The sequence below is a fragment of the Paralichthys olivaceus genome, chromosome 8, assembly GCF_024713975.1.
Source record: "Paralichthys olivaceus isolate ysfri-2021 chromosome 8, ASM2471397v2, whole genome shotgun sequence".
NCBI classification, from domain to species: domain Eukaryota; kingdom Metazoa; phylum Chordata; class Actinopteri; order Pleuronectiformes; family Paralichthyidae; genus Paralichthys; species Paralichthys olivaceus.
The window spans coordinates 20482777-20509791 of NC_091100.1; the positions used below are offsets into that span (position 1 = coordinate 20482777).

Genomic DNA, 27015 nt, shown 5'->3' on the forward strand with positions numbered 1-27015 from the left:
TCTTTGCTGTAGCCTTTATCTCTGGATATTTCTGGTCCACTAATCCCATGATCAGCATCAAGGCTATAGATCAAGTATTTCTGATAGGCCTTTTGCAATAATGCGATAACAGAGATACATAGCTAAAACAGTGGTAGGCCCTCTTTATTGAAAGATTACTATGGCCTGGCTTTACTCTCTTACTAGCTGTACAAAACACAAGGAGGATTTAAATCTATGTTATTCTCTGTGTGTATTTATCTTCTATATTTTCAGCAGAGATTAACTGTTTGAATTGTGAACACAGACTCACAATTGAGAGCACATTTTGTATTTATATTTGTCAACATAGATCCCTTATGTGTAATAGGTAGTGTTCATTCTACATTATGGATATTTTATGACTGTTAAGTATGGTTGCCTTGTTTGACCCGACATGATTCTGTGGTGGCATCAGCCATTATCTTTGGTGTGGTCTGCAAGGGCAACAGCATCTCATCCGCTGACAGGAAAAGGTTTGATAAACTGTGTAGGAGAGCCAGCTGGATCCTGGGACACCACCCTAACCCTGTGGAGGTTGTGGGACAGAGGAGAATGAAGGCAAAGCTGTCATCTCTGATGCACGATGGGTCCCACCCAATGAAGGACACCATCACATTACTGGGCAGCTCTTTCAGCGACAGGCGGATCCTCCCAAGAGTTTGAAGGAGATGTATTGCAGGTCCTTCCTTCCTGCAGCTGTGACACCGTACAACCCGTTCTGCTCCCAGTAGACCAATATCTGGACTGCACTTTAGAATCAGGTTTCACCGTTTAACTGTACAATATTCATTCCTGCCTGTGCAAATCATGGTGGATGTGCAATCTGTTGTACATGTTCTATTTACACTGTATTTATTATCTATATTGCATTTCTATTTCTGTTCTGCATTTATAAAGTATTGCATGTTTACCTCTTATTACTTTATTTTTATCTAAATTGGGACATTTGCTGCTGTAACACTGCCCATTGTGTGATGATCATATCTTATCTTGTCCATTTTTTATTGCTGATTAAAAAAGAGAGACTAGGGAGTAGTAAAGAAAGTAAAGAAAACCCTTCTTTATCAATAAAGAATTGTGAAAACAAACAGAAACGACAGATGGCACTCTTGGCTCTCCATACACAGCGGCTCAGCAGCTCCTCCAGCTGGACACACAGGGGAACAGCAGCCTGACATTGAGTATGGTGGCAGGCAGACTGCTGCCAGCGCCCCTCCGGATCAGAGACTGAACATCTCTGGGTGCAGCTAGCATGGCGTGGCACCGGCTCCGGGCTACTTCCATCAACCAGGAGTGTTTGTAACAGTGTGTTTTAATGTTGTGATCGCGGAGAGGACGTCAGGAGAACATCCCCGGACCCCAGGCTCTGTACCCGGTGTTTTAAACAGCCGCTGCAGACACTGCACCACCAGACGAGACCCGTGCTGCGTGTCCACCTGGAGGAAACCACCACCCAGTGTCCGCCGAACCTGCTCCATCAGCACACACCGAGGAGAACACCAGCCCCGCCAGTGACACCAGCCCTGCACCGGGAGCTAGCAGCAGGCTAACGTTAGCCAAGTTGGCTACGTGAGGAACTTTGACGGCAGAGCCTCCGCCATGAGCTCAGGATATCAGCCGCGTTTCAACCCGCTTGTCCCGCTCAGAGTCTCGGTTTAGTCGCTGTTGAAGAAGCCGGGACACGAGACAGCCCCGGAGAATAATGCGCGTTGTAGTTGAAAAGTTAGCTAACATGTAGCCACTGAGCCGGGGCTAGCTGTTTAACGTGATTCACTGGCTGTGAATGAATGTAGCCTCACATCGGGTGTTGTCTGGATGTCTGTCGCCTCTTCACAGGCGACGACTCGTTCATGACCGCAGACAAACACGTTTCACTGTCTCCTCTGAGGCAAGGCGAGCGAGCGAGACCTTTTTTCATTTGACTCGAAGATTCCTGCGACAGTATGATGGGATCTCTGAAGGCTCTGCAGGAGTGGTGTCGGATACAGTGTGAAAACTACAACGATGTGGAAATAAAGGACATGTCAACGTCCTTCAGGGACGGGTTGGCTTTTTGTGCCATCATCCATCGCTTCAGACCAGATCTGATGTAAGTAGCCTGAAGTCGGACCGTGCAACCGTGATGCTCTCTAACCTGATTTCTGATCACAGGAGAGAAATCAGTTCTGATTTGAATGAAGCAGTGAACTGGTTGTGGATACAGCTGCTGGCTCCAGTCAGAGGTTGACAGCCTTCACACTCTTTTCTCAGAATTTGAAGTAAAATACAGAAACGATTACTATGATCATCTATTCAGGACAAGAATAATAACACATAAATAATCCACAACCGAGTGAACTAATCTGTGTTATATATATTATTCAGTGTTTGAGATTACGTGAAGCACTTGTCTAAATCATTATTGTTTCGATGATTGATATTGACAGTTTTCAATGTGTTAGTATGATATTAAACTACCCATGCTAACACATGAAAACGTACAGTCCGTGTTGGATTAGTCTCTGCTGTACGAGTTGATGATGTCATTTAATCACAGACATAATCACCAGTAAAAATATGTGTATTCAACATTGTAGAGTGAGTGAGAGGTCAGTGTGCTGTAAGTAACCCAGGCCGACAAGTCATACCCTGTCTGTAACAACACGCCCCTCCGCTCTGCATCTGACACCCACACACACACAGACTGTACAGAAGCCACCACAGAACACAACAGCAGTGTCAGTGTATTTTCAAAGGAGGAAGTGGTGACTCTCCATTGTTTCGGTAGAGACCAAAAAAACTGTAACTTTCTTTTTAATCTGCAGCTGGTAACTCATCTAAAGTTCATACTGAGTTCGACCAGGACACGTCTTGTGTCCTGATAGACACACACAGATTAGATGGGCCATCATGTGTCTTGTTAATATGTCTGTAGACCTTTTTGTACTCATTTGATTCGAAACATCTCCAGTATTTGCAGCGGGACAGAAGACACACTGACTCTGACATTATGTGGATCTCTCTAGAAAAGCACCGGTTCTGTGCAGTTTAATGTGGCAAGAGTGTGGCCCTGTTATCTCAGTGGGTAGAGTCGCCTGTTGACAGCTTCAGGATTAGTCGTTAGTCTCAGACTGAAACGACTCTGTGACCCTGGCTGTTGTAGCAGAACTGTGTTAAACCATTCAGTACATGACATGTTATGTCCCTCCTCTGTCCTGGAGGGAAAATGTGGGATGTGTTTAGACAATAAGCGTCTTGGTCATGCTGTTCACCTCACAGGTGGTGCAGAGTTCTGTGAACAATTTGGAATCATGCTTGGATGGTAGCAGAGTAAACATTTGGACTGTGGAGCAGTCTCTTAAGGACAAGTCAGTCAAGTGGAATATGTCTGCACATCGCAGCAGTAAAGCTCCAAGTACAACAATGGAGAAATCCTCAACACCCAACTTTTGAGCACTGCCTCTCCAATTTGTGTCCCAGCATGCCTCCCTGTCCAGCCCTCAGTGCTCTGATCCAGACAGACAGTCGGTCAGGCTAATCTGCAGCTGAGGCCTCGGCCTGTCAGACTGGATTTAACTCTAATGCTGGGCCAGGCCAACATAGATCCACCCTGCACTGTGCAGGATTTCATCAAAATGCATCACATCGGTCCAGACGAGAGACGTAAGCGCAGCAAATGGCCTTTTCTCATTTTCCTGCTGTCACTCAGCCAACCGGAGAGGGAGTAGATCTGACATCGATCAACCATTCATGTCTAGTCATATACCAAACTACATGGGACAGCGCATTCAAAGTTAGCTGTGTTCATGTGGGGCTTCTTATCAAACTCCATCTTGCACTGCTTACCCTCACATCATCTACTTTATTTTGCTTTTGTGTTTCGGTCTCTTCTCTGTATTGACATTTTCCGGCATAATGATTTTACTTTAATTTTTGTCTTCACCACTTCTCTTGTGAAACTATGATTATTATGTGTATTTATGAGCTTCATTTTTGACTGTCACAACATCACTGAATCTCAATCCTCTTTGCTCCAGCACAAATCTACCACCTGACCGAACCAAATGTAGCAGATATACAGGTTCACCCAGGTTCTGATCATGTGGATATTACAGGACTGTCACACAGTGCACACTCACATAGACACACTGTTCCATAGAAGTCCTCTCTCCGAAAATAAACCTCGAAGCGAGACTGTGAGTCACAGTGGATTAGGTTTGCAGTGCAGATCACACACATCACTCCACCATCCGTGTCACCATCCGTGTCAGTGTCGGCTGGCACTGTCTGTCCTGTAATTTTCGAAAACTTTGAACTTCCAGCGACAGTTTTGGTAGTGTTTGTTTTAAGTGGCTGTACTTCCATCTGGTTATATTGGCAGACATGACACAGTGGACTTGTTTTGACATGATCTTGATATGAGATCTGCTGCTCAGTGTGTTTGTGACCATGGGAACTAGATTATAGAGAACAGAGGTTACTTTGTGCGGCTCCAACACGGAGCTCATTCATTGGATTTTGCCTTGTTGAAAGTTCCACATGGTCAACACAAGCTCACACTGGGGTCGCCATGTTTTTATTTTTTTTTCCACCCCACTGTTGTCGTACTGCGAGACACTTAAATCAACATGAATTTACTTATGCACACAACCACACTTTCATCCCAGAAACACCTCAGACATTTTCCAGTTTTACTGCAGGATGTTTACTGGGGAGAGCTCTGGCTTTAGTTCCATCGCTCCAGGCTTTTCAAAGCAGAACCTTGTAATTATCAGCCCCATCACTCCTGTTCGGCCGCCACTTCTTTCCTTTTGTCCTGGCAGTTGTTCATATCAGGAATCATTTATGTGTGCTGTGGGACCAGTTGTCTGTGGGAGCTGGGAAGCTTTACTGCTTACCATTGGGCCTGTCACGCTGTCAAGACAATAATAGCTTTTTGATGGTTCATAGCAGAAGAGGAAATAGGCCAGCAAGCTAAATCCAGTACTGTCCTCGATCAGCATGGACAGTTATGTCTTTATGATCCTCTATGCTATACTTGGCCTCAGAGCAGATACCACGAGTTTAGTTATTGCATGCTGATTATCTGTACAAAATGTTAGTTTGAATTTTAACATTTACTCTCTCTTGCCATTCCAGAGACTTTGGTTTGCTGTCTAAAGAGAACGTCTACGACAACAACCGACTGGTGAGTCAGTTTACATCTGTATGTTTCGAGCTTCGAACTCTGCTCCATGATCGTGTGTTGGTTGTAATGTCACTGTGGTGTGTTTAATCACCTGAGGCCCAACTATTATCTATCACTTGGCTTCAGGCGTTGAATTTTTTTTCTGCGTGTGCTGCATTCATCCATATAATTCGTAGGTTTTATGATTTCATCCCGTCATGGGTGTGACCTCAGTGTATTTGGCTGTGTGGAGGAAAATGTCACTTAATCCTGATGAGGGCAAAGAGGGATGAAACCAGAGGATTCAGCGTCCAGAAAAGAGAAAAATAATAAAACCCTTGACGTAAGCCTGTTGAGACCACGGAGAGAAGATTTAAAGCGCAAGAGTGCTGAATTTGCAGCTGTGTATTATAAGTTGAATGAATCCAAGATTTTTTTAAATCATACTTTCCCTGTTAGTTTTTTCCACATCATGTGTAAGCCAACAGAATATTGAGGGATGAAATGGGTGTCTCCTCCTTTTCAGTATGAGCACAGCTTTGGCAGCTCTTTGCGCTTGTTTACATTCTTTTATCCAGCAGCCCTCAGGGAAAGTGAGGTGACTGCTGTTAGCGGCAGAAACACACTCCTGGTATGCTGTCTGTAAAGTAGTGACTCAATAAGGCCTAAGCCCTAGAAGGTAATCCATGACTGTTAATGTAAAGAGCATGCTTAGCTTCTGGGTCAGATTGTACGATGTAATTGCCAGATGTGAGCTCCTTGAATTTGTTCCTGGTTGACTCTCTCTGTTGATTACTTTCCTTAAAGTCTTTTTAATACAGGAGATCATGGTACAGTGAATACAACCTGTTCATAGGAGACTGCTGTCAAAGGTCGATCTCTTAGTGTCACTAGTGATGACTTGCACTGAATTACATTATGCAGTAAAAGTCCTTCCATCCTCGTGATGGGGCTGGAGCCCCCCCTTTCCATGTATATTCTGTATATATGTATACATATTACGCATATTAATAATAGTATGAATAAAAGAATCAATGCGCACATCTACTCATTTAAGAAAAGTATCAATCATTATGTGGTGATCCGTGTTGAAAATCTGGTCGTGGTTACAAACAAATCAACATTTAATCTGTAGTGGATTAAATAGAGATGTCATCTGAGTCAATGGGTGCGTGTGGGAGTGTCTGTGTGTCAGCGTAACAGAGAGAGAGAGAAGAGAAGAGAGCAAGCGAAGTCAGGTTGGACTGAATGATTAAATTGATATATATAATTAAATAATGTTCACTGTTACACGGTTCTAACGATCTCTTTAAAGGCAGATTTTAAAGAAATTTTAATAGATCACAGTCTAATATGGTCAAATTTGTTTAACTAAAATATTTTTTAAATAAAGTTCCATGCCCAATGTACTGTTTGTTACCTGTGTTGATGAAGGCGGGTTAGGTCAGTCTGACACAAGCATTACAACATCAGTCTGGAAGGAGCATTACTCATCATCATCATTTAGTCCTCGTCCGGACAACAACACTTACATGAAAATACTTTTTAAAGTATCTTGATTTGAACTGAAGTAGGTTCATGTGAGCGATTTGCATCTTCAGCAAGAGCAGAAGCGTGTTTTGTTTTTGTCTGTGGTTTGTAAATTGGTCTCGATAGTGGACCAGGAATATGTTTATTAGTCTAGATGTTTCAATAGTTTTCAGTAAATTACAACAAACTAGATGCAGTGAAACTAAGAATCGAGAAGTATTTAATTTGTAAAGCAGGTATTATTTATACTAAACATTTTGATTCATTTTGGTTTTGTTACATGTTGACCATTTGTTGCCTTTTTTGAGTTACGTCAGTGTTGTGTAACTGCTATAAGAGTTGTGTTACGTAACCTAACCCTCTCTCTCATGTCTTCAATGGAATGTTTTTATCAGAGTGACGGTTAGCCTCAAAGAACAAACCGAAATAACATAGCGAGCAAATGACTGATGTTTTGTCAGCAGAGTTAGACCATTCAGGGCATCAAGTATCTGCTGGTTGGTGGGCTGTGGTGAGCATGTTGGTTTGTTGCACTCAGTCTCTAAATGTTTACATGGAGACAAATTAGCAGATTTTTGTTAATACCAAGGTTCTTGAGCTCTAATTTAATGAAAACATTTGCAGTAATGTAAATGTATCTTATTACGAGGAATAATTATAATAGCAAAACCTTCAGCGATTAATACAGTTTCAGTTTTATCTGCCTCCCCAGTACAATGAAGGTAAATGGACTTTTGTTTATGCAGCTTGAAGGAATGTAACATTCTATATGAAGAAGTGATGGTAATCCACAGATCCCACTGTCTTTTTCATGTGTGATTACTTTATACCAAAGAATTTATCCTGATGGAAATCAGGCCAAAGAATGACAATCAGCTGTTAATGAGTGAGCCAGTGGTTCACCTAGTTAAAGTGAAGAGATATCATCATCATCAGATCCCTGACTATGAGCATATTTCTAATTATTTGCATGCATGTAAACTTATAACTATATAACTCTTTTCTAGTCTTGATGAACACTCAAAGCGCTTCACAGTACAGTTTTGCCACTGTACATTCTGAGCCACAATCGCCGATCAGAATCACAGTTGTTTTTCAGTCTCTTTCTTATCTCCTGCCATTACCTAACTCCCTTCTGTCCCCTTTCTCCGTCTTCTCCACATTGTAGGCATTTGAAGTGGCCGAGACACAGCTGGGGATTCCAGCCCTGTTGGACCCAGAGGACATGGTGTCCATGAAAGTTCCTGACCGGCTCAGTATCATTACCTATGTCTCCCAGTATTACAACTTCTTTAACAACAAATCTCAAGGTTGGTGTGCTTCATTCAGCTGGATTTGACTTGTAGCAATGTGAACTCCATAAACAACTTTTATATCTGGATTTGAGTCTTGTTATTCAATCCCCATTCTTTTCAGATATATTCGTTAAGATTAAGACAGGAATATTAAGCTTTACAAAAAAATGTTTAGTGTATTCCTTTTTAACTTCAGAGCCTTGTAAACAATCCACCCTTAGAACATCTGGAGATGGAGCAACTGGACTTGTGTGTGTTTAACAACAGCCTACTTTTTTTAAGGCATAAACTGATTTCCTCTACATCCTCTCTTGCAGCAAACCCGCCTTGCATGAAGAGGCCAAGTCCTGTCGGTTATAATGAGCCGGCCCAGAAAAGACCTTTGACCCCTTTGGAAGACAAAGTGGTTGAGTCTGAGGTAAGAACAAGAGTTTGCACGAGGAGAAGGCAAAGTAACAGCCAGTAATTTCCCTTGTGCATGTGTTGACTTCTTTCTAAATTTCTAAGACTTAGTAGACTTTGGGCCACACTTAACTCTACACAGTAAGCCCTGCATGATGACAGTGTGGAGCTGCCTGTTATTAAGCTGTAAGTAATGTTTTGTTTACAGTGTCCTGAAGCACAATGAAGCCTCACATTTCTTTGTTGCATATCCCTGTGTATGTGAAGCCTTGGAATATCTAAGTATAATTCTGCATGTGCTATTCTGGGGGTATTAACTCATTAGAACTGGACAATACAATTTCCATCCCGGTACAACAATAAACAATATCCACATATGTATTTTATAAGTACTACTTCCTCGTGTGGGCTTTGTGTTGCACAGCAGGGGAAAACCAAAGCGACAGAGGTAGAGTAAGTCTATAAAGATAGCCTCTGTATCCTGTCTCTCTTCTCTTTCGCATGCCTTCAACTTCTTACCTCCATCCCCACACTCCAATGTACTGCCACCCTCCTCCACCTCAGCCTCCACCCCTCCCGACCCCTCTTCAGATGGAAATCCATTCCACTCCCTCCTCTTCCTGTTCTTCTTCCTCCTCACATCTGATCCCCCCTCCACTCTCTGATCCCGAGCCTAGGCAGTAGGGTGGGGGGTGGGCTAGGAGGTGAAAGCAAAACTGTTAGGTCAGTCTTTTAAAAAACAAGAAAACATATCTTATATTTTACATAAAAGACTAACTGTTGCACTATCCTAACACTGTGTGCCAAGTTTTTGAATATGCTGCTTCTAACCCCTTTACATTATTTACCTAACCCCCCCAAAAAATAGATATATCATCCCTGAATATCAGTTATATCCTAAATGTGTGACTCACAGAGCCACTAACCCCAGCTGTTTGGATTTTATTTACTAATAAACGCTTGAATATATCATGATAAACATTTTTGAGTTGATCAGAGATTGTGTTTTAAAATGAAAACTGAAATGCAGTAACAGAGCACGTGAAACAATGAGCAGTAGATGTTGCAGTAACCACGCAGACGTAGTTAGATTAACAGAATGATCGAAAATCCACATCCTCAAATCCTGACTCCGTGTTTGATCTCCCCCTCCCCCCTCCCCCATTACTCTCCATCTCCCCCCCCCCCCCCCCCTTCCCCTGATGTCTCCGCCCCGTCCCCTCTCTGCAAACGCTGTCCGGGTCACTTGCACTAGCCGAGTCAGCCCTCGCAGACGGGTGAAGCAGCGGTCCAGCGCAGCACGCTCAGCAGTACTTGCGCTGCCTGCCAGAAACACGTCCACCTGGTGCAGAGGTTTCTGGTGGACAGCAAGCTCTACCATCGCAACTGCTTCAGGTGAACCCCCAGCTACAGTAACTGTGTATTAAATTAACAAAGTGAAATATGCTCTAGGGATGGGCTGTCTCAATAACCACGATATTGAATCATTATTATATTAATTATTGATATTGGGGTAATAATGAGCATTTAATAATACCATGTTAATGAATCAAGGGCCCCACAAATAGAGGATTCTCTCTATTATACTGTAGTAACTTCCTGGTTTACAATGGTGAGTATTAGTTATTATTGTAGAATTAATAATTTCTGTCTCTCTATAACGTACATATTATAATATAAATTAGAGAAAATTAGTGGATCTATGATCACTCTGACCATGAATGAGAACATCATCTATCTGCACAATACTTAGGTATTAGTATTATGTTGTTTTAAAAAAACTAGATAAAACACACAACCATATTAAAGATGAAATTGACGATCACATTATTGTTATTATATTTGTCAAAATGTCCATAGATATCATGGCAATATTGTTATCATTTCTTCTTTTATCCATTGCAATTTTGAAAATCTGATATTGTGACAGCCTTACTCTGGAGGTTTAATGTATTTCTAAAAATGCTGTAATGCTCTTTTCATTTTCCTAAATCCTTAGTCAGTTAATAACAGTCCCTCTTTATGACCTGTTACTTTCTTCCTGTGTCGTCTCAGGTGCACAGAGTGTCACAGCACTCTCCTTCCTGGATCTTACAAATTGGGGAGCGACTCTGGGGCATTGGTCTGTACACATCACCTCGCAAGACAAGCTTTAGCCAACCAGAATGGCCGACCAGACCTCAGTAAGAAACCAGGGGTAGTCCTGTCTGCCAGGATTGGTCGCAGCATGACTCCTCACACCTCGCCCTCTGTGAGGGACCAGGCTAAGACTCCATCCCCAGTAGGCAGAACAAATGACATTGACATGCCTACCACTGTCCCTGCCATTATCACTCCTGTTACAACAAATAAAACAGACGTTTTGGAAAAAGCTAAAGATATAGAAGATAGTGGAGCGACAGAGGAGACACCACGTTCCTCTTCTCCCCCCAACCCTTTTGATGAGAGCGATGAAGAGGAGGAGGATGGAGAGAAAGAGGAGGAGAGTAAAACACCAGACAAATTTACAACCAACGGAGACGTTCCCTCTACGCCTGTCAGTAATAATGAAGGTGTCAGTCGGCCGGTTCCAGCGCCCCGCAGAGTTTCTGAACCCACCCCTCCTCCTCGTCCTGCCCCTCGGGTTCGACTACCCCGTACAACAGATGGCCTTGCAGCTGGTGGGTGCTCATTGCAAAGCAATGCAATAACTTTGCTAAAGTTATATAAGGTTTGATACTAATCCTCCCCTTTTATCTGAAATCCCAGGTGAACTTCTGAAGCCTCCAACTCCTCCCAAACCTCGAGAGAGATCACAGTCTCCTGGAAGGTAGATTAGTTTCTGTGAAATGCCTCTTCCTGTCCAGTTCCACCATTTCACACGACTCATATCAGCCAAGTCTTTCTCTGAATTGCATCTTGTTACAGCATGTATGACAGTTGTCTGCTTGTCCATGCCTCTGTTTGGCTGTTTTGTTGCCTTCCCCTCTGTGACCCCTCCATCCCTATCTGTGTGTCTTCACTGTCCAGCCTGTCCAGTGGCACCCATAAACCCAAAGACCCACCTTGGCTCGCCCTCGTCCAATCAGAATCCAAGAAGAAGAAAGCCCCTCCCCCTCCCCCTGCTGGATTGGCAACACCTCCCAATGCAGGCTCTCTGTCCTCTCTCAAAGGGGATGGCTCCAGACCCAGCACACCCCCTCCGCCCGCCAACCCATTTGATGATGATGACGATGAAAATAACGAGGCAGAAGAAGAAGAGGGGGGTGAAGGAGGTGCGATTCCACCCACAGTGGCGGCCAGTCACCCATGGTACAGAATCACTCATGCGGCTGACGCGACAGGTGCAGACACTCCCCCTAGCGGAGGGAGTTCATCGCGCTCTGCCAGCCCCGGGAGTGCAAAGAGCAAGAAACGGCGTCCAGCACCACGGGCTCCGCAGCCCCCTGCTGGTAACCAAGGTCTGTTTGAGCAGAACCACAAAATTCAAACTCTTAAGATTTTATTCAAACTCTCACCTAAATCATTTTGTACTTAGCAGAGATGGGAATACTTGAAATGACCCTGCTATTTCAAATGGTGGCATTTCAGAGCAGATGACGTGGAATAATGACTCTTTTGTTTGTAGTACAGAGCTAATGAAACAAAAAATGTCTTCTATACCAAATCTATGTTAATTGTTTTGCTCTTTTCTCCATCCTGTCTCCATTTCAATCTACGGCTTTGATTCCTGTTTTATTTCTGCATTCCTTGCTCTTTTTTTTTTACTGAATCTTCTTCCCTCTTCAGTTCTTTCTCACTCTCAGCCTTCCTCTTGCTCTCCCTCTCCAGCTCTCAGCATAGAGAGTCTGTCCTCAGGCTCAGACCACAGCTCCTCCCAGCCACCCTTGGGTGTTAGTGCCAGCAGGGACCAGGAACACGCCTTCACCAAAAGTATCTCAGAGCCTTCCATTTGCTCACCATGCGACCCCTCTGACTTGCCTTCCTCCTCCACAAACGAACACCTGCTTCAACCCTCCCCGAGCCCGTACCCTTCTCCCATGCTGTCAAACGCCAGCTCAGCTCCAGCCACCCCACAGACCAGTCGCAGTTCGGGGACCAAAGGGGCTGGAGCCCCTCCACCACGACCCCCAACGACCCCCAGCCCACTGGCCTCAGGAGCCGCACAGTCAAACAGCAAGGTAATAGGATCACCTACAAATAAAGCAATATAAATCAAAATACTTTGCACTTATTATAAATCCACCTGTGTCTATCCTCTCTTTTTAGCGGATATGTAAAGAGAACCCGTTCAACAGGAAAGCTTCTCCCTCTCCTGCTAAATCTAAAACCAAACCACCAAAAGGCTCTCGTCCTGCAAGACCCCCGGCCCCTGGTCACGGCTTCCCACTAATCAAACGCAAAGTACAAAAACTTAAGACGGAATCTAAACCTATTTGTGTGTAACATTCATTCAGACATGTTCAGAGTTTAGTGTAGAAATCAAATGCATAAAATAGAAAGTTCTGCATCAAAAACAGAAGAAGTAAATGGCTGGTCTATTTCAAACATCCCTCCAGGTGCAGACAGATCAGTTTATCCCAGTGGAGGACATCCACGGAGAGATGGGTCAGCTGGAGAAACAGCTGGATGAGCTGGAGCAGAGGGGAGTGGAGCTGGAGAAGAAGCTGAGAGACAACCCCAACGGTATCACATTGCTTTTTAGAGACTTCTTTGACTCCACTTATGCTGTGTCCAAGAAAGCTTCACTAGATTTAATATTGAAATGTTACTGAAAATCAAAAAGATTCCTGAATTTTTAAATAATAATCATAATGAATATAGACATTATCTTTCTCTTTCTTTGCTGTGATGACAGATGAGGATGAGGAGTGCCTGTTGGTGGACTGGTTCACTCTGATCCACGAGAAACACCTTTTAGTCCGACGAGAAGCAGAGCTGGTCTACACGTAAGTTTCAGGCTCTAGAGAGAGGCAGGTGTTGAACCTTTTTTTAACCTGACCAACAATCTTTCTTTAAAATATGGCAATCCATGCATTGTACAATATTTTATTTCTTCATTGTTCACCTTTCAGAAAGCAGGTTGAAAGTAGTGTATTGGAGGATACGAGCTTCTAACAGTTTGTATGTTCTCTGCAGGGCCAAGCAGCAGAACCTGGAGGAGAGGCAGGCTGATGTGGAGTATGAGCTGAGGTGTCTTCTCAACAAACCAGGTATGTCTGGCCTCATCATGTTAATCTCCGCACAGATTTCTTCTTAAGAAGAACCACTTTTTTCTTATATCTGCACCTAAAGATGCTTAAAATTAAACAACTGTGTTTCAAGTTCTGTTCACTAAAACCCAACATTTATATTTACTTATGTTACTGTTGCTTCAATAATCCATAAATGCTGTAGCACTCTGTTATATTTGTTCAGGGCATTCACATTCAGTATGTAGTAGTCCACAAATAATCCATCAACTTCCCTTTGTTTCTCAGAGAAAGACTGGACTGAGGAGGACAAGAGCCGGGAGCAGGAGCTAATGTCTGAGCTGGTCACCATCATTGAACAGCGCAACCAAATCGTCAACAACATGGACCAGGACAGGCAGAGGTAATCAATAGCTGCTAGTTACTCTGACCCAGGGTTTACAGAATGGTGATGTTTGCAGCGACCAGTGATTTAACAGTTGCTCTGTCACAGGGAGGAAGAGGAGGATAAACTAATGGAGGCCATGCTGAAGAAGAAAGGTAGGAATAAGTTCTTTTCATTTGTAGCAGATGAAAGATTCTACAGACGAAGGTGGTCGCTAAATATAACACTTAAATGTCGCATCTCACTCCTTTTTTCTCCCTGCCTTACTTATGTGAGTTTTAATCGGACTTGTTTTCTTATTTTCCTCCTCATCAGACTTTCACAAGGAACCTGATACCGAGCAACAGCAACACCACAAGAAAAAAGGGGCAAAGTTCAAACCCATTAAGGTTCTGAAGCGGCTGAGCCATAAAGGAGAACCAGGCAATAGCCACAGCCCTCGCAAGGAGAAGAGCTGAACAACGCAGGACACAGATCTCACACCACCTTCCAAGAGGACTTAAGACTGAGGGAAATAAAACAGGATGTGAGAAAAGATTTACATCGGGCCAAGAAGAAGAGATGACATGTGCTTTATAACGTGTGATTTTATTAATGACTCTAAAGTGCAACTCAGAAATCCCCCAATGCTCATGTCTTACTTGATGCTTCTCCAAAACACCAGTGATGATTGTCTGTGGCCTTTGTGTTAAAACAGACAGTATGAAAAACTCAAGTGCTTTAAGAGCTGACACGTGTGTGTTGTAGCTCTCTGACCTTTCAAGCTAGTGAAGTTTCTAAATGACAGCAATGACTTGTATGTTCTCGCTCCACTTTCCCTGCATCGCACAGCTCGGAGACTTCGGTTGAAGTCAGTTGGATGTTAATTTTATCTCTGTCATCCAAGAGTTTTTAATGTTTTTAATCTCATCTTGATTGCTCATGTCCATCACACGTCTCCTCTTTTGTTTCGTTTTTTCCCCTCTTTATTCAAGAGTGTGGTCTTTCAGTTTGAGAGCAGAACATATTAATTTCACATTCAGGTTTTGTAATGCTTTCACTTAATACCTTGTGCTTGCACTCAAATGACCTCTGCCGTGCTTGTGCTTAAAACTCCAGCTCTTCTCCTCATGCTGCTTCAAATTGCCTTGAGATGTTGTTAAAATGAAGATTAAATTATCCTGCCCCTCATTATGGATGTGTTAGCTTTACTTGTTTGAGAGTCCCATACGGGTGGTGACTATAACAAGGTTACTGCACTCCACAGCTTTGATAGTACTCCAGCTTCCCATTGGTGAGCTTGAAGGCAAAAAGATGACACCCACATGGAGCAGGAGTCCAGCGGATCCATGATGAATACGGAGCGGCAAAATTAATTTGAGTACTGTGGCTAGCAGCTAGAACAAATTAATTAGAAGCCGCCTTGTTTCTTTTTCCCTTGCAGTATGTCATGGAAAAAAGTAACCATAACAGAGAAGCAGTGTAAAGCTGGAGCACAGGATATTTGACTGCAAGTTCACAGTTCGAGCACAAGCAGGGGCTATTAGATTGAGCGTGCAGTGTTTTAAAGGAAAGCATCACAAAATCTGAACCTGAAATCAGTAAGTCCTGTGTCTGGTTTCAGCCTGTGGTACGAGTGAAAGGAAACTTAGCATCTTTTATCCTTGATATTCATTATTAATACCTTAGCTCTTCTAGCTGCTATATCATGGTTGTTTGTAGTTTCCTTGTGGTTAGCTCTTTCAGTGACTCCGTCATGTGTGTTAATGCACATCGTCAAACACATGGATGAATTGAGACACACTTTAATGAGTGTTTGTGATGGGAAACTGAACTGGGATTAAAAAGTCAGACAGATTTGGACCCTGCGAGTTGTAGAAGACAGCTTTATGGAAAGTATGATATATACAGTATAACTGACAGTTTTAATAATATGGAAGGTCACTCATGCAATAGTGAATATTAGAGAAGGCAGATATTTAGCTTTTAACATCTCTACAAAACAGATTTAACCATTGGGGGGAAACCAGAATATGCAATCATTAATTTATATTTTACGATGCCTTTCTGTGTGTTTTTGCCTTAAAAGTGGATAAGTCAAGTTGTGTGAATGTTGACATTTTGTACGGGTGCCATGTATTTAATTAGCATGATTCATTGCAACTCATGTAAATGCCCGTATTTTTTACTGCTCTCTGTCCCCGTTTTGTCATTTAGATTGTCTGTTTGCCTGTCCTCCATTTCAAATGGTTAATCTCTAGTATGACTATCTCTGCTTTGAGCCTGTCTTCCTCTACAGTTCTCTAGAGTCCTTCTGCAGCACTATACCTTGTCCTCAAGCAGCAGCAGGATCATATTAAATACTGACACTGGAAGGCAGAGAAATAAAATAAGTTAATCTAATGTTTGTTTCAAGTGAAGTTCATCCTCTGTTGTCACACCTCAGCTGAAGCACAGTACAGCGTGTCAGCTGTAACCTCTCATCGCACATCACTCAGCACTTGATTCAACTCGATTTAGGGGTTTGTGTTGACAGATTTTGCAGTTTTATTGCTTGCATTTGATTTTAAAGTAATTTTAACAGTAAGAATGGAGAGTCAGAGGTCGACCCTCTCTGCTGTCGCCTCCATCGAGTCCACTTTGTCTGCTCTTTCCTTATGGATGTCTTGGCGGGACTTGTCCAGTAGTTCCAGCTCTCTGATTTTCTGGATTAGTTGTGACACAGAGACAGGAATCAATGCAATTGTATTTCAGAGATAATGAATTCTATTTTCACTACTCACAGAATCTGAATTTTCTGCAGTCCTATTGATTTGTCCTACAGCAACTGATTACTATCTCTTCTGAGAAGGTTTTCATCTGCATTTATTTGTTCGCAGAATGACGCAAAAACCATTTGACATATTTCTGTGAAACATGGAAGGACGTGGTATGGGTCAGGGAATAAATTCCAGTGCGGAGAATTTTCTTTAACATGGCCAGATTTTATAACATTTCGACCATGGAAGGAGATAAGGAAATAATTCATGGATTATATTGAAAAAATCAGGCACATTTAGAGAGCTGATAGATGTCACAAGAACTTTTCAAAATACAGCACTGCATGACGTAATAATATCATTTTAAGTGCAAAAAATGCATATTTACCTGTGATATTTCATGGTTGATGATATGGATGTACTGCTTCTCCTGACCAAGAGAGGCCATGTCTGCCAGGAAGTGTCTTCTTTCCTCTATCTCATCCAGAACTACACAAACACAGGCTTGTATTAGACTGATGGAAGGGACAGTGGATTTATTTCGTCAAAGTGAATTTGATTTAGGACAAACAGACAATGTAACGATCACACCACCAGCTTCATGACACTCCATCCCATGTGCACTCAATAGAATTTACTACATTTTTACATGAGTACTCAAGGGAGGGACCACAGTCCTCTTGCCAACTACACGTCTGTTGAGTTTAATGACAGGAACTTAAATGGTTGTGACGCTGTTGTGGGGACAAACAGAAACATACACACAGACACAGGCCAAAGCACTACAAAAGCCACTTCCTCTTTGGTAGTTTCAGATAAAGTTGATGTCTCCAGGACAATGTTTTGCCATGATGACACACAGACACACACATTATCACAGCTTGTGTTCAGGTTGTAATGGGAACACTCGCTCTCTGTAACATCAGCTGAAGCTCTGCTACATGAGGTGTTTCTGTGTGGTCACTCTCACCCTCCTGATACTGGTCTCTCTCCTCCATCACTTCTGGGCTCCAACATGTTGAATGGGATGGTGCAGATGTGGGCTCTTCTTCTCCTGTTGCCATTATATTCTGAAGCCTCCTCTTCTCTTTCTCCAAGTCTCCTGGAATCAGAGTGAAAAACGAAGAGAGAATGTTTCTCAGTATGCAGAAATAAAAATGTAATTTAATTCTTGCAAGTGCAATATGGGCCTGTCAAAACACAAATGTGCAGAACCAGTAAGGTGTTGGCTTCAAGAACGTACTCGTAGGGGCGGGACGGAACCTTTCTCTGGTGTAGCTGTTCCCAGAACAGCAAGCTTCTGCGCTGCGCCTCTGAGGTCTGCCTGGCAGGCATCTGTGGACAGATTTACTGGTTTTGGGCTGAGGGGGAGAAGGTAGCAATTTGGGGTCAGGGGGCAGTGGCAAAGCTGCTCCATCTGTGGAGGGAAAGTTTTTCAAAAAAATAAAAAAGGTTTATAATGTGGTAATTGAAATGTAGATAAGCCAAATGATTTGATGAATGTGTTGAGAGAGTAGTGCAGCAGGAAAGTAAATGTAATGCCCACTGAGAAAATTACAATTTTAATGATTTCATTGCCTTTACATAGGTGGTCATGTGTCCACACTTTTCCATTTTCTGGGAGGTCGGTTTTATGTTTGTCTGTGGATTTCACACAACTACTGGACAGATTATCGGACAACTCGCTGGATGCTGTGGTATGGGTCAGAGAGGTAACCGTGCAAATCTGGGTCAGGGGGCGGATCCAGGAAATTATTTTAACTGCCTTTAAGATTGTGATAATGGACATGAAAAAAAATAATAATCACAAAACATTTAGAAAACTGAATTATTGTGTTAAACCTTGACCATTCTAGTTTTTTTCTTCAGAGAGTCCCTATTATTAGTAGTAGTAGTTGTAGTAATAGTAGCAGTAGTATCAGTATTAATATTATTATTGTTATACCTTTAAACTACATGTTATTATGTTGTTTTAATTATCTCATATGCTGAGTGTTGTAATATAGATATAGTATTAAACACAGTATTGAGTATGTTGAGCACTTACCACCTTAAAATATTTAAGAATATATGAAATATCTACACTTGATTATCACACTTGCATAAAGAAAAGCTTTAAAGCTCCAAACTTACTCCTCAGACTTTCATTGATGTGCTTCCTCTGGAGGTTGGTGAGTTTGGACTCCTGCATCATCACTGAGGAGAGGGAGCACAGCATGATGGGAAATACACAACACAGTAGAGTCGTACACTTCAGTGTACACAAGTACACACACACAGTCAGCTCCTGGATCTGTGTACATCCCATTCAAAGTGCACATGAAGTGTATCATCAGCTCACATCTCAGCAGGTCCTGGGTCTGCTGGCTGTACGTGGTGACCCTGGGGTTCTTCCACAGGCCCCTCCCACCTCTGCTGTGTGAGGAGGCCTCCATCTGCAACAGAAATACATTACCCACAATCCCTGAGGGGACACACACACACACACACACACACACAGCCGTTCACAGTGAAGCTGGCTAATAGCTATGTGGCTATCAATCGCAGCACAATATAAATATAAATATAAACCTGATGAAATAAGATGTAAGTGGACACAACACGGAAGAACTTACTGAAACACGTGGTGTTATTTGTTGTTATCTGAGGACAAACTCCGGAGCTCCAACACCAGCGACCTCTGTGGTGTAACCGAGTGCTGTTACTATGGCAACCAACAATACAGCCAATACAATAATAATAATAATAATAATAACAATAACAACAACAGTAAGACCTTTAGATGATTCCTTTTACAAATGTATGTTCTTCATCAATTACTGTCTTTTTATTTTATTTTCACATTCTCTTGTTTGCAAAGATGGAGGCGCAGTGACAACATGTGACCACTAGATGACGCCCAAGAAGGATTAATAATACAACTTTATCGTTATAGCACTTATCTTAACAAGGTTCAAGGTGCGTTACAAAATACAATAAAATGACATAAAAAAGCTAAAAGAAAAAGCTAAAGATAAAAACGAGACCAAATAAAATTAAGAAATAATATATGAAAACAGTTGAAACCAGGTAATAAAAGTATTTCCTATAAAAAAAATATGTGTCATATGCAATGGTTCAAAATTTGATAGATGATTGATTATTACTACTGATCATGAAAAAGTCACATATATCATAAAAGTAGACTAAAATAGACTCTCGTCAACGAGGTGTATAAGTCTATTGATATCAGATGATAATCTAAACTGTCATGTTTCTGTTTACTTCGCTGTGTCAAAGGTCTAATTCCACTACAGGGGTCATTTAAAAAATCCACATCATATCACTAAGCCAAAAAAAAAAACGTTAGAGAAATGAATCATTTTTTGTTAGAATAAAATTGTATGGAAATGAGGTGATCACATTAAATTATGCAGAGCTGTAAGTGGTCATTTAATATACTGAGAAGCTGCTCACATTAACTGGGAGTGGTGCTGAACTGTAAAAGTATCCGCAATTGTTTTTGTGTTGATTCATTCATTATGTATTACTTGTTAATTGCATGCCTTAGATATTACATCATACATCTAATAATAAAATAGTTTAGCATTATCAGATCATAAATATTTTTGAGGTATTTCTTTGACCACTCATAATTCATAATGGATTGTATAAGACTGCATACAACGCAGTTTATTAAAATTTATGAGTTTTTTTATTTACTTTAAAAACAAAAATCCCGTTCACACACTGAAGTTCTCATCTGGCAAAAGAAAGAACAGACATTGGATGAGTTTGTGTTTCGGAGCATACAGAAGCTCTAATGTGAAGGTTTCCACCAGCAGCAGCAGCTCAGAGAAGCCACTCTCAGTGACAGAGCGTGTTTATCAGCAGTGGGTTAGTCATCGGGGATGAGCAGCAGTCAGAGGTCTATTATCTGTGAGAAGACAGCAGCCTGCCTCGTACCCACGTCAACAGATAAACAGCAGCCAGAATATAATCACCTTTCACACACAGGTCTTCTCAGAAGTTGGAGCCTCAACAGGAAGACAGGAACTGATCTGTGTGTCAGGCATATTCAAACTATCAGCAGGAATGGACCAAGTCTCAAAACCAAAATCATGAAACATATTGGAAGCTGGTGTTAGTTCATGAGAGATGTCATTCTGCTTACTGCTCTCCTTATTTGTTTGTGTTATGTCTTTATGCAGCTCTACAATAATGAACGCTCATCTCTGATCACTGCCTAAACAAACATTACATTAATTCACAGTCATGTTTGTGCTGACCTTCCTCACATCACGTTGGTATAGAGTGTTCACACACTTCAGCTCACATGCTCCAACGCTCTCGCTGCAGCCTGTGCCAAAGCATGCAGTTTCAGATAGAGCGGTCATCTGATAATGGCCAGCTGCAACGTGTTTACTTGTGAATGAAAAATAGTGAGGCCTGCATCTGTCTACCGTGGTGACGGTTCATTTGATATATTCTTATATTTGTATGTTCAAACGTTGTAAAATTACAGGTATTTCCAGGTGTAGCTAATTACTGCAGACACCTTGCATTTTATTTTTTAATTTTTTTGTATTTTTTATTTACTGTTTATAAAAGCTTTCTTTATGGAGAAGTAGAATTCAACCTCTCCCTCCCATGTTGTCTCAGTTTGCCCACATCTGTGTGTTGCTTTTTTTTAATGTTCTGAATCTTGATGGAGTCTTTACGACTTCCAGGATAAATATGTTACATTTGCTTTCACATCTGCCACAGACAAAAAAAGACAGGATATTTGTTTTATTGCTTTTGTATTTTCTACTTATTCTGTGTTTAAGTATATTTATATCTTTTATTGTTGTTTTGGGTCAGTGGTTATCTCAAATGACATTTGTGACTTGACTTGACACAAATGTGCAATAGGAAATATTCTCCTCATGCACTTCATTTCAAATAATTTGAAAAAATGGATTTGATTATTATTATTATTATTATTGAATAATTTATTCAATCTAATTATTCAGTATTATCAAATCATTCAATCATATCATTTACTACATAGTACTATTGCCTTGTAAAACTAACAAAAGCTGCTTCCCAACTCAGTCCACATTTCAGCAAATGTTGAATCTTGTTTTTCTCAGAAAAGTTTATGATACTTTAAGATTCCAGCAAAATGTATTCAGTCAAGAAGTTCAGCAGAGATTTTAGCATTTATATTACATTCATCTTTATGTATAAGACTGTTTTATTATTTTATGTTTCTTCTATTTATTATATGCACATAATATCTCATCGTTTTTTTTCTTCAGATTTTCCTTTTTGCTCTGAACACCGCAGAACAGGAAGACAGTGAGTTGAGATGAGACAGAAGAGTTTGTTGGTGATGTAAACGAACAATCTTCAGTCATAAAGAAAAGTAACCAGCTGAGAAGCTCATGCTTTACGCTCCACCTCCTTAACGGTCAAAACCTACATGAAAACGAGAGATTTGAAATGAGACTCACAGCTGACAGAGATAGACAAGGCCAAGGAGGGAGAGATATCAGGGGACGAATGGAGAGAAGGGCAAACAGTTTGTAAGGCCTTTTGGGTCAGAGCGGACTGGAAGTGGGATGAGAGGCCATGAGCTGCAGGCTCTGACTTTCTGTTTGCTGTGGGTCAAGTAAAAAAGAAGAAAAAGGAAGGATAAAGGAAAAAGAGTTGTTGTCATATCAAAGTGCTTGATGGCAGTTACACAGGCTGTGCTCCCGTCCATCAGCTCCTTCTCCAGCCTCGCTCACTCCAGCGACAACATGAAAGTAAGTGACAAGTTGACTCTGTGTGTACGGGTCCCACACAAGAACATCTGAGTTGATACTGTGCACTTGGTTAAACCAATGAATACAAATCAATATCAGAGAATATCACGAAGGGAATGTTAGCTCAGCCACGGATGTTCTGTTTATGTCTGTGTTCGTTTGTTTGTCGTTTCGTAGGATTTTAAACAGGATATTCAAGAGTATGTTAGATTTGGTGTAGATGCAAATTAAAATCCAGATCTGTTGAATTTAAATGTTGTTTCATGAGTGGACTGTTGGGCCTTGTGTTGAAGGTGTGTGCTCTACTTGGCGACATTGTAGTTTTCTCTTGTGACGGCCATTTCACACATCATTTATTCAGTTGCAGTTAATAATTGCTTTTCTATTCTTAAACTGTTAAGGTGAACTTGTGATATGAGCCGATAAAAGAGGAATTTGAAAACTTTTCCACCTTGTTATATGTATTCCTGTGTTTTAACATTAGAGAAAAGACTTTGTGTGTTCAAACTCTTGCATTGATTCTGTATCACTGGACGTGTTTGTAGTTGTTGTTTGGGGGGGAATACACTTACAGCTTTGATTAAATCTAGCTCTTCTTCCTGTGGAGTTCGAATGCACTTGTAAGGCGCTTTGTACAAAAGTGAGCAGTGGTTCCTGCTGTGGTCAACACACTGGCTGGAAAGAAACTCCTTCCTAAAGTAGCGATGCTGTAGGTGATGATGATGTTGTAATGTGCAAAAATGAATCTGAATATGAGGCTTCAGCAATCTGAGATCAAGACAATATCTTAAAAACAGACAATGTTTCCTTTGTGGAGAAACTGTAGAGGAGTTACAAATTAGAAGCGTGGTACTAGAAATACTAATACCTATGGGGGAAGGATGTGCTCTCATCTGCTGGCAGCAGGAACAATCCCTTGCTGTGAATATATGTGAGTGTTGTTTTAAGATAGATTTGTAGAAATGTGAATCTGTGTTCTACTCCTCTCTGCAAACACCCAGGTGTGGAAGTCTGAGGGCGGCTCTCTCCCTCTGGATCCTCTTAGTAACAAACCCAGCATCTCCGAGCACCTGCAGGTCTCGAAGCAGATGACAGAGGAGCTCCTGGACGACGACAGCCGGGCATCTTGGGACATTGAGTTTCTGCTGTCTGACTGGAGCAACCCTTCTCCTGACTTCGACCCTTCTCTGGAGAACAGTGATCAGCGGCTGCCGCAGCTCGACCCACGCACTGCGTACCACGAGGTGGCTACGTTTAAGGAGCAACCAGGCCAGGAGTGTGTGCAGGTGAGCAGCGGCAGTTTCGTGGCAGAGCTCTTGTCCCCTGCTCAAACCACAATAGTCCATCCAGAGCTGTACCACCATTATAGTGAGGAGCAAACAGGTCGGACTCCAGCTCCCAGTCTAGCTAACGTAGATCAGTTTGGCTTCCTGCAAGACGGCAGAGGAAACCACAATAAGGCCTCATCATGGGACTATAACTCCTACTGTTCCCAGCAACACCCGTCCATGGTGACCTTCCCCGACAGCAGGTTCATCTCATCTCAAGCTGTGACCTCTGACCCCCGACACTACAGCTACATGCCCGGCTTCAGCCACAACGCCAACCTTTTCTGTGACTACACCCACACCCAAGCTGCCGGTCATCTGCCCCATCACCAGCAACCCCTGCTGGTGGGACCCCAGCTGCCCCCTGCTGGGGTGGAGGGGAAGCGCGGTCGGAGGGCCACAGGGAAAAAGAGGCCCGCCATCCACAGCTGTGAATACCCCGGCTGCAGCAAGACCTACACCAAGAGCTCACACCTCAAGGCTCACCTTCGCACACACACAGGTAAAACCATAAGAAAATGTGTTTGAGATGTGATTTCGTGAGTTTGTTTGATGGTTACCATTTGTTTTTGTTTGTTTATCGATCAGGGGAAAAGCCCTACCAATGTTCATGGGAGGGATGCAACTGGAAATTTGCCCGCTCGGATGAGCTGACGCGTCACTACCGCAAGCACACAGGCCAGAAGCCCTACGAGTGTCTGCTGTGTCAGAGGGCCTTCTCCCGCTCCGACCACCTGGCTCTGCACATGAAGAGACACACTTGAAGCCCACACACACACACACACACACACACACACAGAGAGAAGTTTGATGTTGTAATTGATTTCTCGCCCACGTTTGGAAATGTAAATGTGACGAATTAAAGATTTAAGATATTCTTTTTTAAAAGAAACGATTGATCTCCTGTGACAAAGATTACCATGACATAACAACAATTTCATCAGACTCATAGGGGGTTTTGAAAAAAGTTTCAAAATTGACTTCTGAGAGGTTTACATTTCCAATAGTTCTACCTGAATGCCACCAGCTTAGTTGTAATCAGGTGTATTAGAGCATGGTCTTGTACATGCAAATGTTGCTGTGGGATTAAGAATAAGAATAAGAAGTCCTTTAATAGTCCCACAATGTTACAGCAGTAATAGACATCAAATAAGTAGCTTGCAGTACTTGGGTGAAGGAATATAAAGAATATCTAGAAAAAATTAAATTAAACCCATATATACAGTGTAATATACCTTTGACACCTAATTACCGTCAATCTGTGAAAGCAAGGGGGCAAATAAAACATTTTCTTCCTGTAGTGACGCAAATCGCTGAACTTTGACCCGCAATATTCACTTCACATTCGCATATGCGTGACCGGGCCTTTATGCTGGGAGCAGATAATGGAGCTTTGAGCCTCTTTCAACAACTTTTTTCACTGTTTTATTCCTCAAGATCTGTAACAAGCAAATTGGTAAACTTCCCCTTTAATGTGACAGCCCAGGTTTATCTATAATTAAGTCCAGTTCAAATTACTTGAAGTCAGATTTATTACTCAGAAATTGAATATAAAATAATCCTAGTGAGGTTTTCACTAGTGTGTTTCATCAAAATTGTACAAACTGTTGTTTTCTTTACCCTAGAATGGACCATTTATATTTAAATACTTTATATTAATATCAGGAGCGGGTCCTCTTCACGGAGGCCGCCACGTTTTTTACAGTTGTCCAAATTGGACAAACTAAACACCTTTTGAGTTTAAATGACAACTGAAGGTTTCCACAGGTTCTCTATCATGAAAGATAGAAATTATAAATCTAATAATAACACCAACACGAAGGCTAAGTCCTCACCAGAGCCACATGGACAAACACTGCACACACTTTGGGCACGTAGACACCAGCAGACGTAAACACTAACAACATATATATACCAAAATAATATACGTGACATAGGTTATCATAGTGTATTCAGTATGAATTCATGACTGACTTAAAATCATGACAGCTTGTCTGCATCACCTCTGCGATCATCATCTTTATCCGATTGTCCTCTACTACCACCACTATGGTAATAATGATTGTATATGTAAGTACATGATTGTAAAGTCCATGTATGGTTGTGTATTTTTTGTCATCTAAGTTGTCATCTAAGTTGTTTAAGTGTTTTGTCTGTTTAAGGGAACTTTTATTTAAAAAGAACAAGTGTGCTTTTATTTCTATCTCATTTTCAAATCTGTAAATAATATGCATCTTTCTCAGTTGTCTATTATCATCTAAAAATGAGCATCATATTTATTAAGACAATCTTTTATATCAACAGAAGGTATTATATTGTTGTACAATGTTTTTTCTATTCTCAGAGTGCTTTAAAGTGTTTTAAATGTTTTAATCTTTATTATAGTTCGAATAAAGACCTGTAATGTTTTAAACTGCCTCTCAGTGAAATCTGAATTAATCATAAAATCTTAAAATATCTGGAATAAATCTAAAAATATGCAGTGTAATGCCAGCCTTGGGCCTTTAGGTGGCAGTCTTCTGTAAAAGGCCCTGGTGCCTGAAGGCAGCTAGAGTGTGAGCAGGCAACTGGATCTGCAGTGTTTCTAAACTGGGTGAGGATGAGATTAGAATGAGAATCTGTTTATGTAACGCAGTCTTTTCTGATTCATCCTGATTATGTCAGATGATGGAGGCCGTCATCACATTATGGAGCTCCCCATAAACTTAAGACACTCATCAACCTTGGCAACATACATACAACAAATATATATATATATATATATATATATATATATATATATACATACAATATATACAGGCTGTTTATCGAGCATGTGTTGCAAATGTTTAGATAGTTGTAACAGCTTTTACAGTAATATATTTAGAGTGGTAGCAGGTTTAATGGTTTAATAATTTTATTTGCTGTATACTTGGCCCACTAGTATGTAGGACTGGTTTAGAGTCATAGTGAATAATCTTGAACCTGCTCATCAAGGACAAGATGACACACACACACACAAACACACACACACACACACACACACAGTCGTGTCTCCATGACTTCAGAGTACATTCAATTGACTTACATTGATTTCCTGGACACTTACTTAAACAGTTACTACTTTCCTAATCCTGACCCTTAACCTAACTTGAACCTTAAAACATCTTTTAAGTTGACCCTAAACATGGGCCCCACACACACACACGCGCGCACACACACACACAAACACACACACACATATACACA

General features: G+C 41.6%; 3 protein-coding genes across 6 annotated transcripts; 2 read left to right on the forward strand and 1 right to left on the reverse strand.

Moving 5' to 3' along the window:
• The first annotated feature begins 1167 nt into the window (after positions 1–1167).
• micall1a (MICAL-like 1a) lies at positions 1168–16332 on the forward strand. Of its 2 annotated transcripts, none has more exons than XM_020084262.2 (16): positions 1168–2110; positions 5140–5188; positions 7866–8007; positions 8310–8410; positions 9650–9789; positions 10450–11054; positions 11143–11203; positions 11404–11834; positions 12163–12554; positions 12643–12777; positions 12933–13059; positions 13232–13322; positions 13513–13586; positions 13854–13968; positions 14059–14105; positions 14266–16332. In XM_020084262.2, the coding sequence occupies exons 1-16, from the start codon at positions 1965–1967 to the stop codon at positions 14406–14408; spliced, it is 2799 nt and encodes a 932-aa protein (XP_019939821.2). In that variant the 5' UTR covers positions 1168–1964; the 3' UTR covers positions 14409–16332. The 2 variants fall into 2 exon arrangements, with proteins under 2 accessions (XP_019939821.2, XP_019939823.2); XM_020084264.2 differs by having other exon boundaries at positions 12205–12554.
• Positions 16333–16452: 120 nt separating this feature from the next.
• On the reverse strand, positions 16453–19408 carry c8h22orf23 (chromosome 8 C22orf23 homolog). 3 transcript variants are annotated; one of them, XM_020084267.2, is made up of 7 exons: positions 19304–19408; positions 19030–19123; positions 18822–18884; positions 17932–18105; positions 17659–17790; positions 17077–17177; positions 16453–16634 (listed from the first exon to the last, which is right to left on the reverse strand). In XM_020084267.2, the coding sequence occupies exons 2-7, from the start codon at positions 19121–19123 to the stop codon at positions 16527–16529; spliced, it is 672 nt and encodes a 223-aa protein (XP_019939826.2). In that variant the 5' UTR covers positions 19304–19408; the 3' UTR covers positions 16453–16526. The 3 variants fall into 3 exon arrangements, with proteins under 3 accessions (XP_019939826.2, XP_019939827.2, XP_069386580.1); XM_020084268.2 differs by having other exon boundaries at positions 19030–19152; positions 19304–19400; XM_069530479.1 differs by lacking the exon at positions 19304–19408 and having other exon boundaries at positions 19030–19152.
• A 2754-nt stretch (positions 19409–22162) lies between these two features.
• klf1 (Kruppel like factor 1 (erythroid)) lies at positions 22163–26201 on the forward strand. Its single transcript, XM_020083981.2, has 3 exons — positions 22163–22459; positions 23461–24289; positions 24376–26201. The coding sequence occupies exons 1-3, from the start codon at positions 22385–22387 to the stop codon at positions 24549–24551; spliced, it is 1080 nt and encodes a 359-aa protein (XP_019939540.1). The 5' UTR covers positions 22163–22384; the 3' UTR covers positions 24552–26201.
• Positions 26202–27015: the final 814 nt, after the last annotated feature.

Bases quoted from the DNA above. Each gene is read 5' to 3' on its own strand.
- micall1a (XM_020084262.2), top strand. From the start codon at position 1,965: ATGATGGGATCTCTGAAGGCTCTGCAGGAGTGGTGTCGGATACAGTGT. The intron at 8,411-9,649 runs GTAAGAACAAGA...CACTTGCACTAG, and splicing joins ACAAAGTGGTTGAGTCTGAG to CCGAGTCAGCCCTCGCAGAC. The intron at 11,055-11,142 runs GTGGGTGCTCAT...CTGAAATCCCAG, and splicing joins AACAGATGGCCTTGCAGCTG to GTGAACTTCTGAAGCCTCCA.
- klf1 (XM_020083981.2), top strand. From the start codon at position 22,385: ATGGCAGTTACACAGGCTGTGCTCCCGTCCATCAGCTCCTTCTCCAGC. The intron at 22,460-23,460 runs GTAAGTGACAAG...GCAAACACCCAG, and splicing joins ACTCCAGCGACAACATGAAA to GTGTGGAAGTCTGAGGGCGG. The intron at 24,290-24,375 runs GTAAAACCATAA...TTTATCGATCAG, and splicing joins TCACCTTCGCACACACACAG to GGGAAAAGCCCTACCAATGT.
- c8h22orf23 (XM_020084267.2), bottom strand. From the start codon at position 19,123: ATGGAGGCCTCCTCACACAGCAGAGGTGGGAGGGGCCTGTGGAAGAAC. The intron at 17,791-17,931 runs GTACGTTCTTGA...CTCTGATTCCAG, and splicing joins GTTCCGTCCCGCCCCTACGA to GAGACTTGGAGAAAGAGAAG. The intron at 16,635-17,076 runs GTAAATATGCAT...CAACTAATCCAG, and splicing joins TCAACCATGAAATATCACAG to AAAATCAGAGAGCTGGAACT.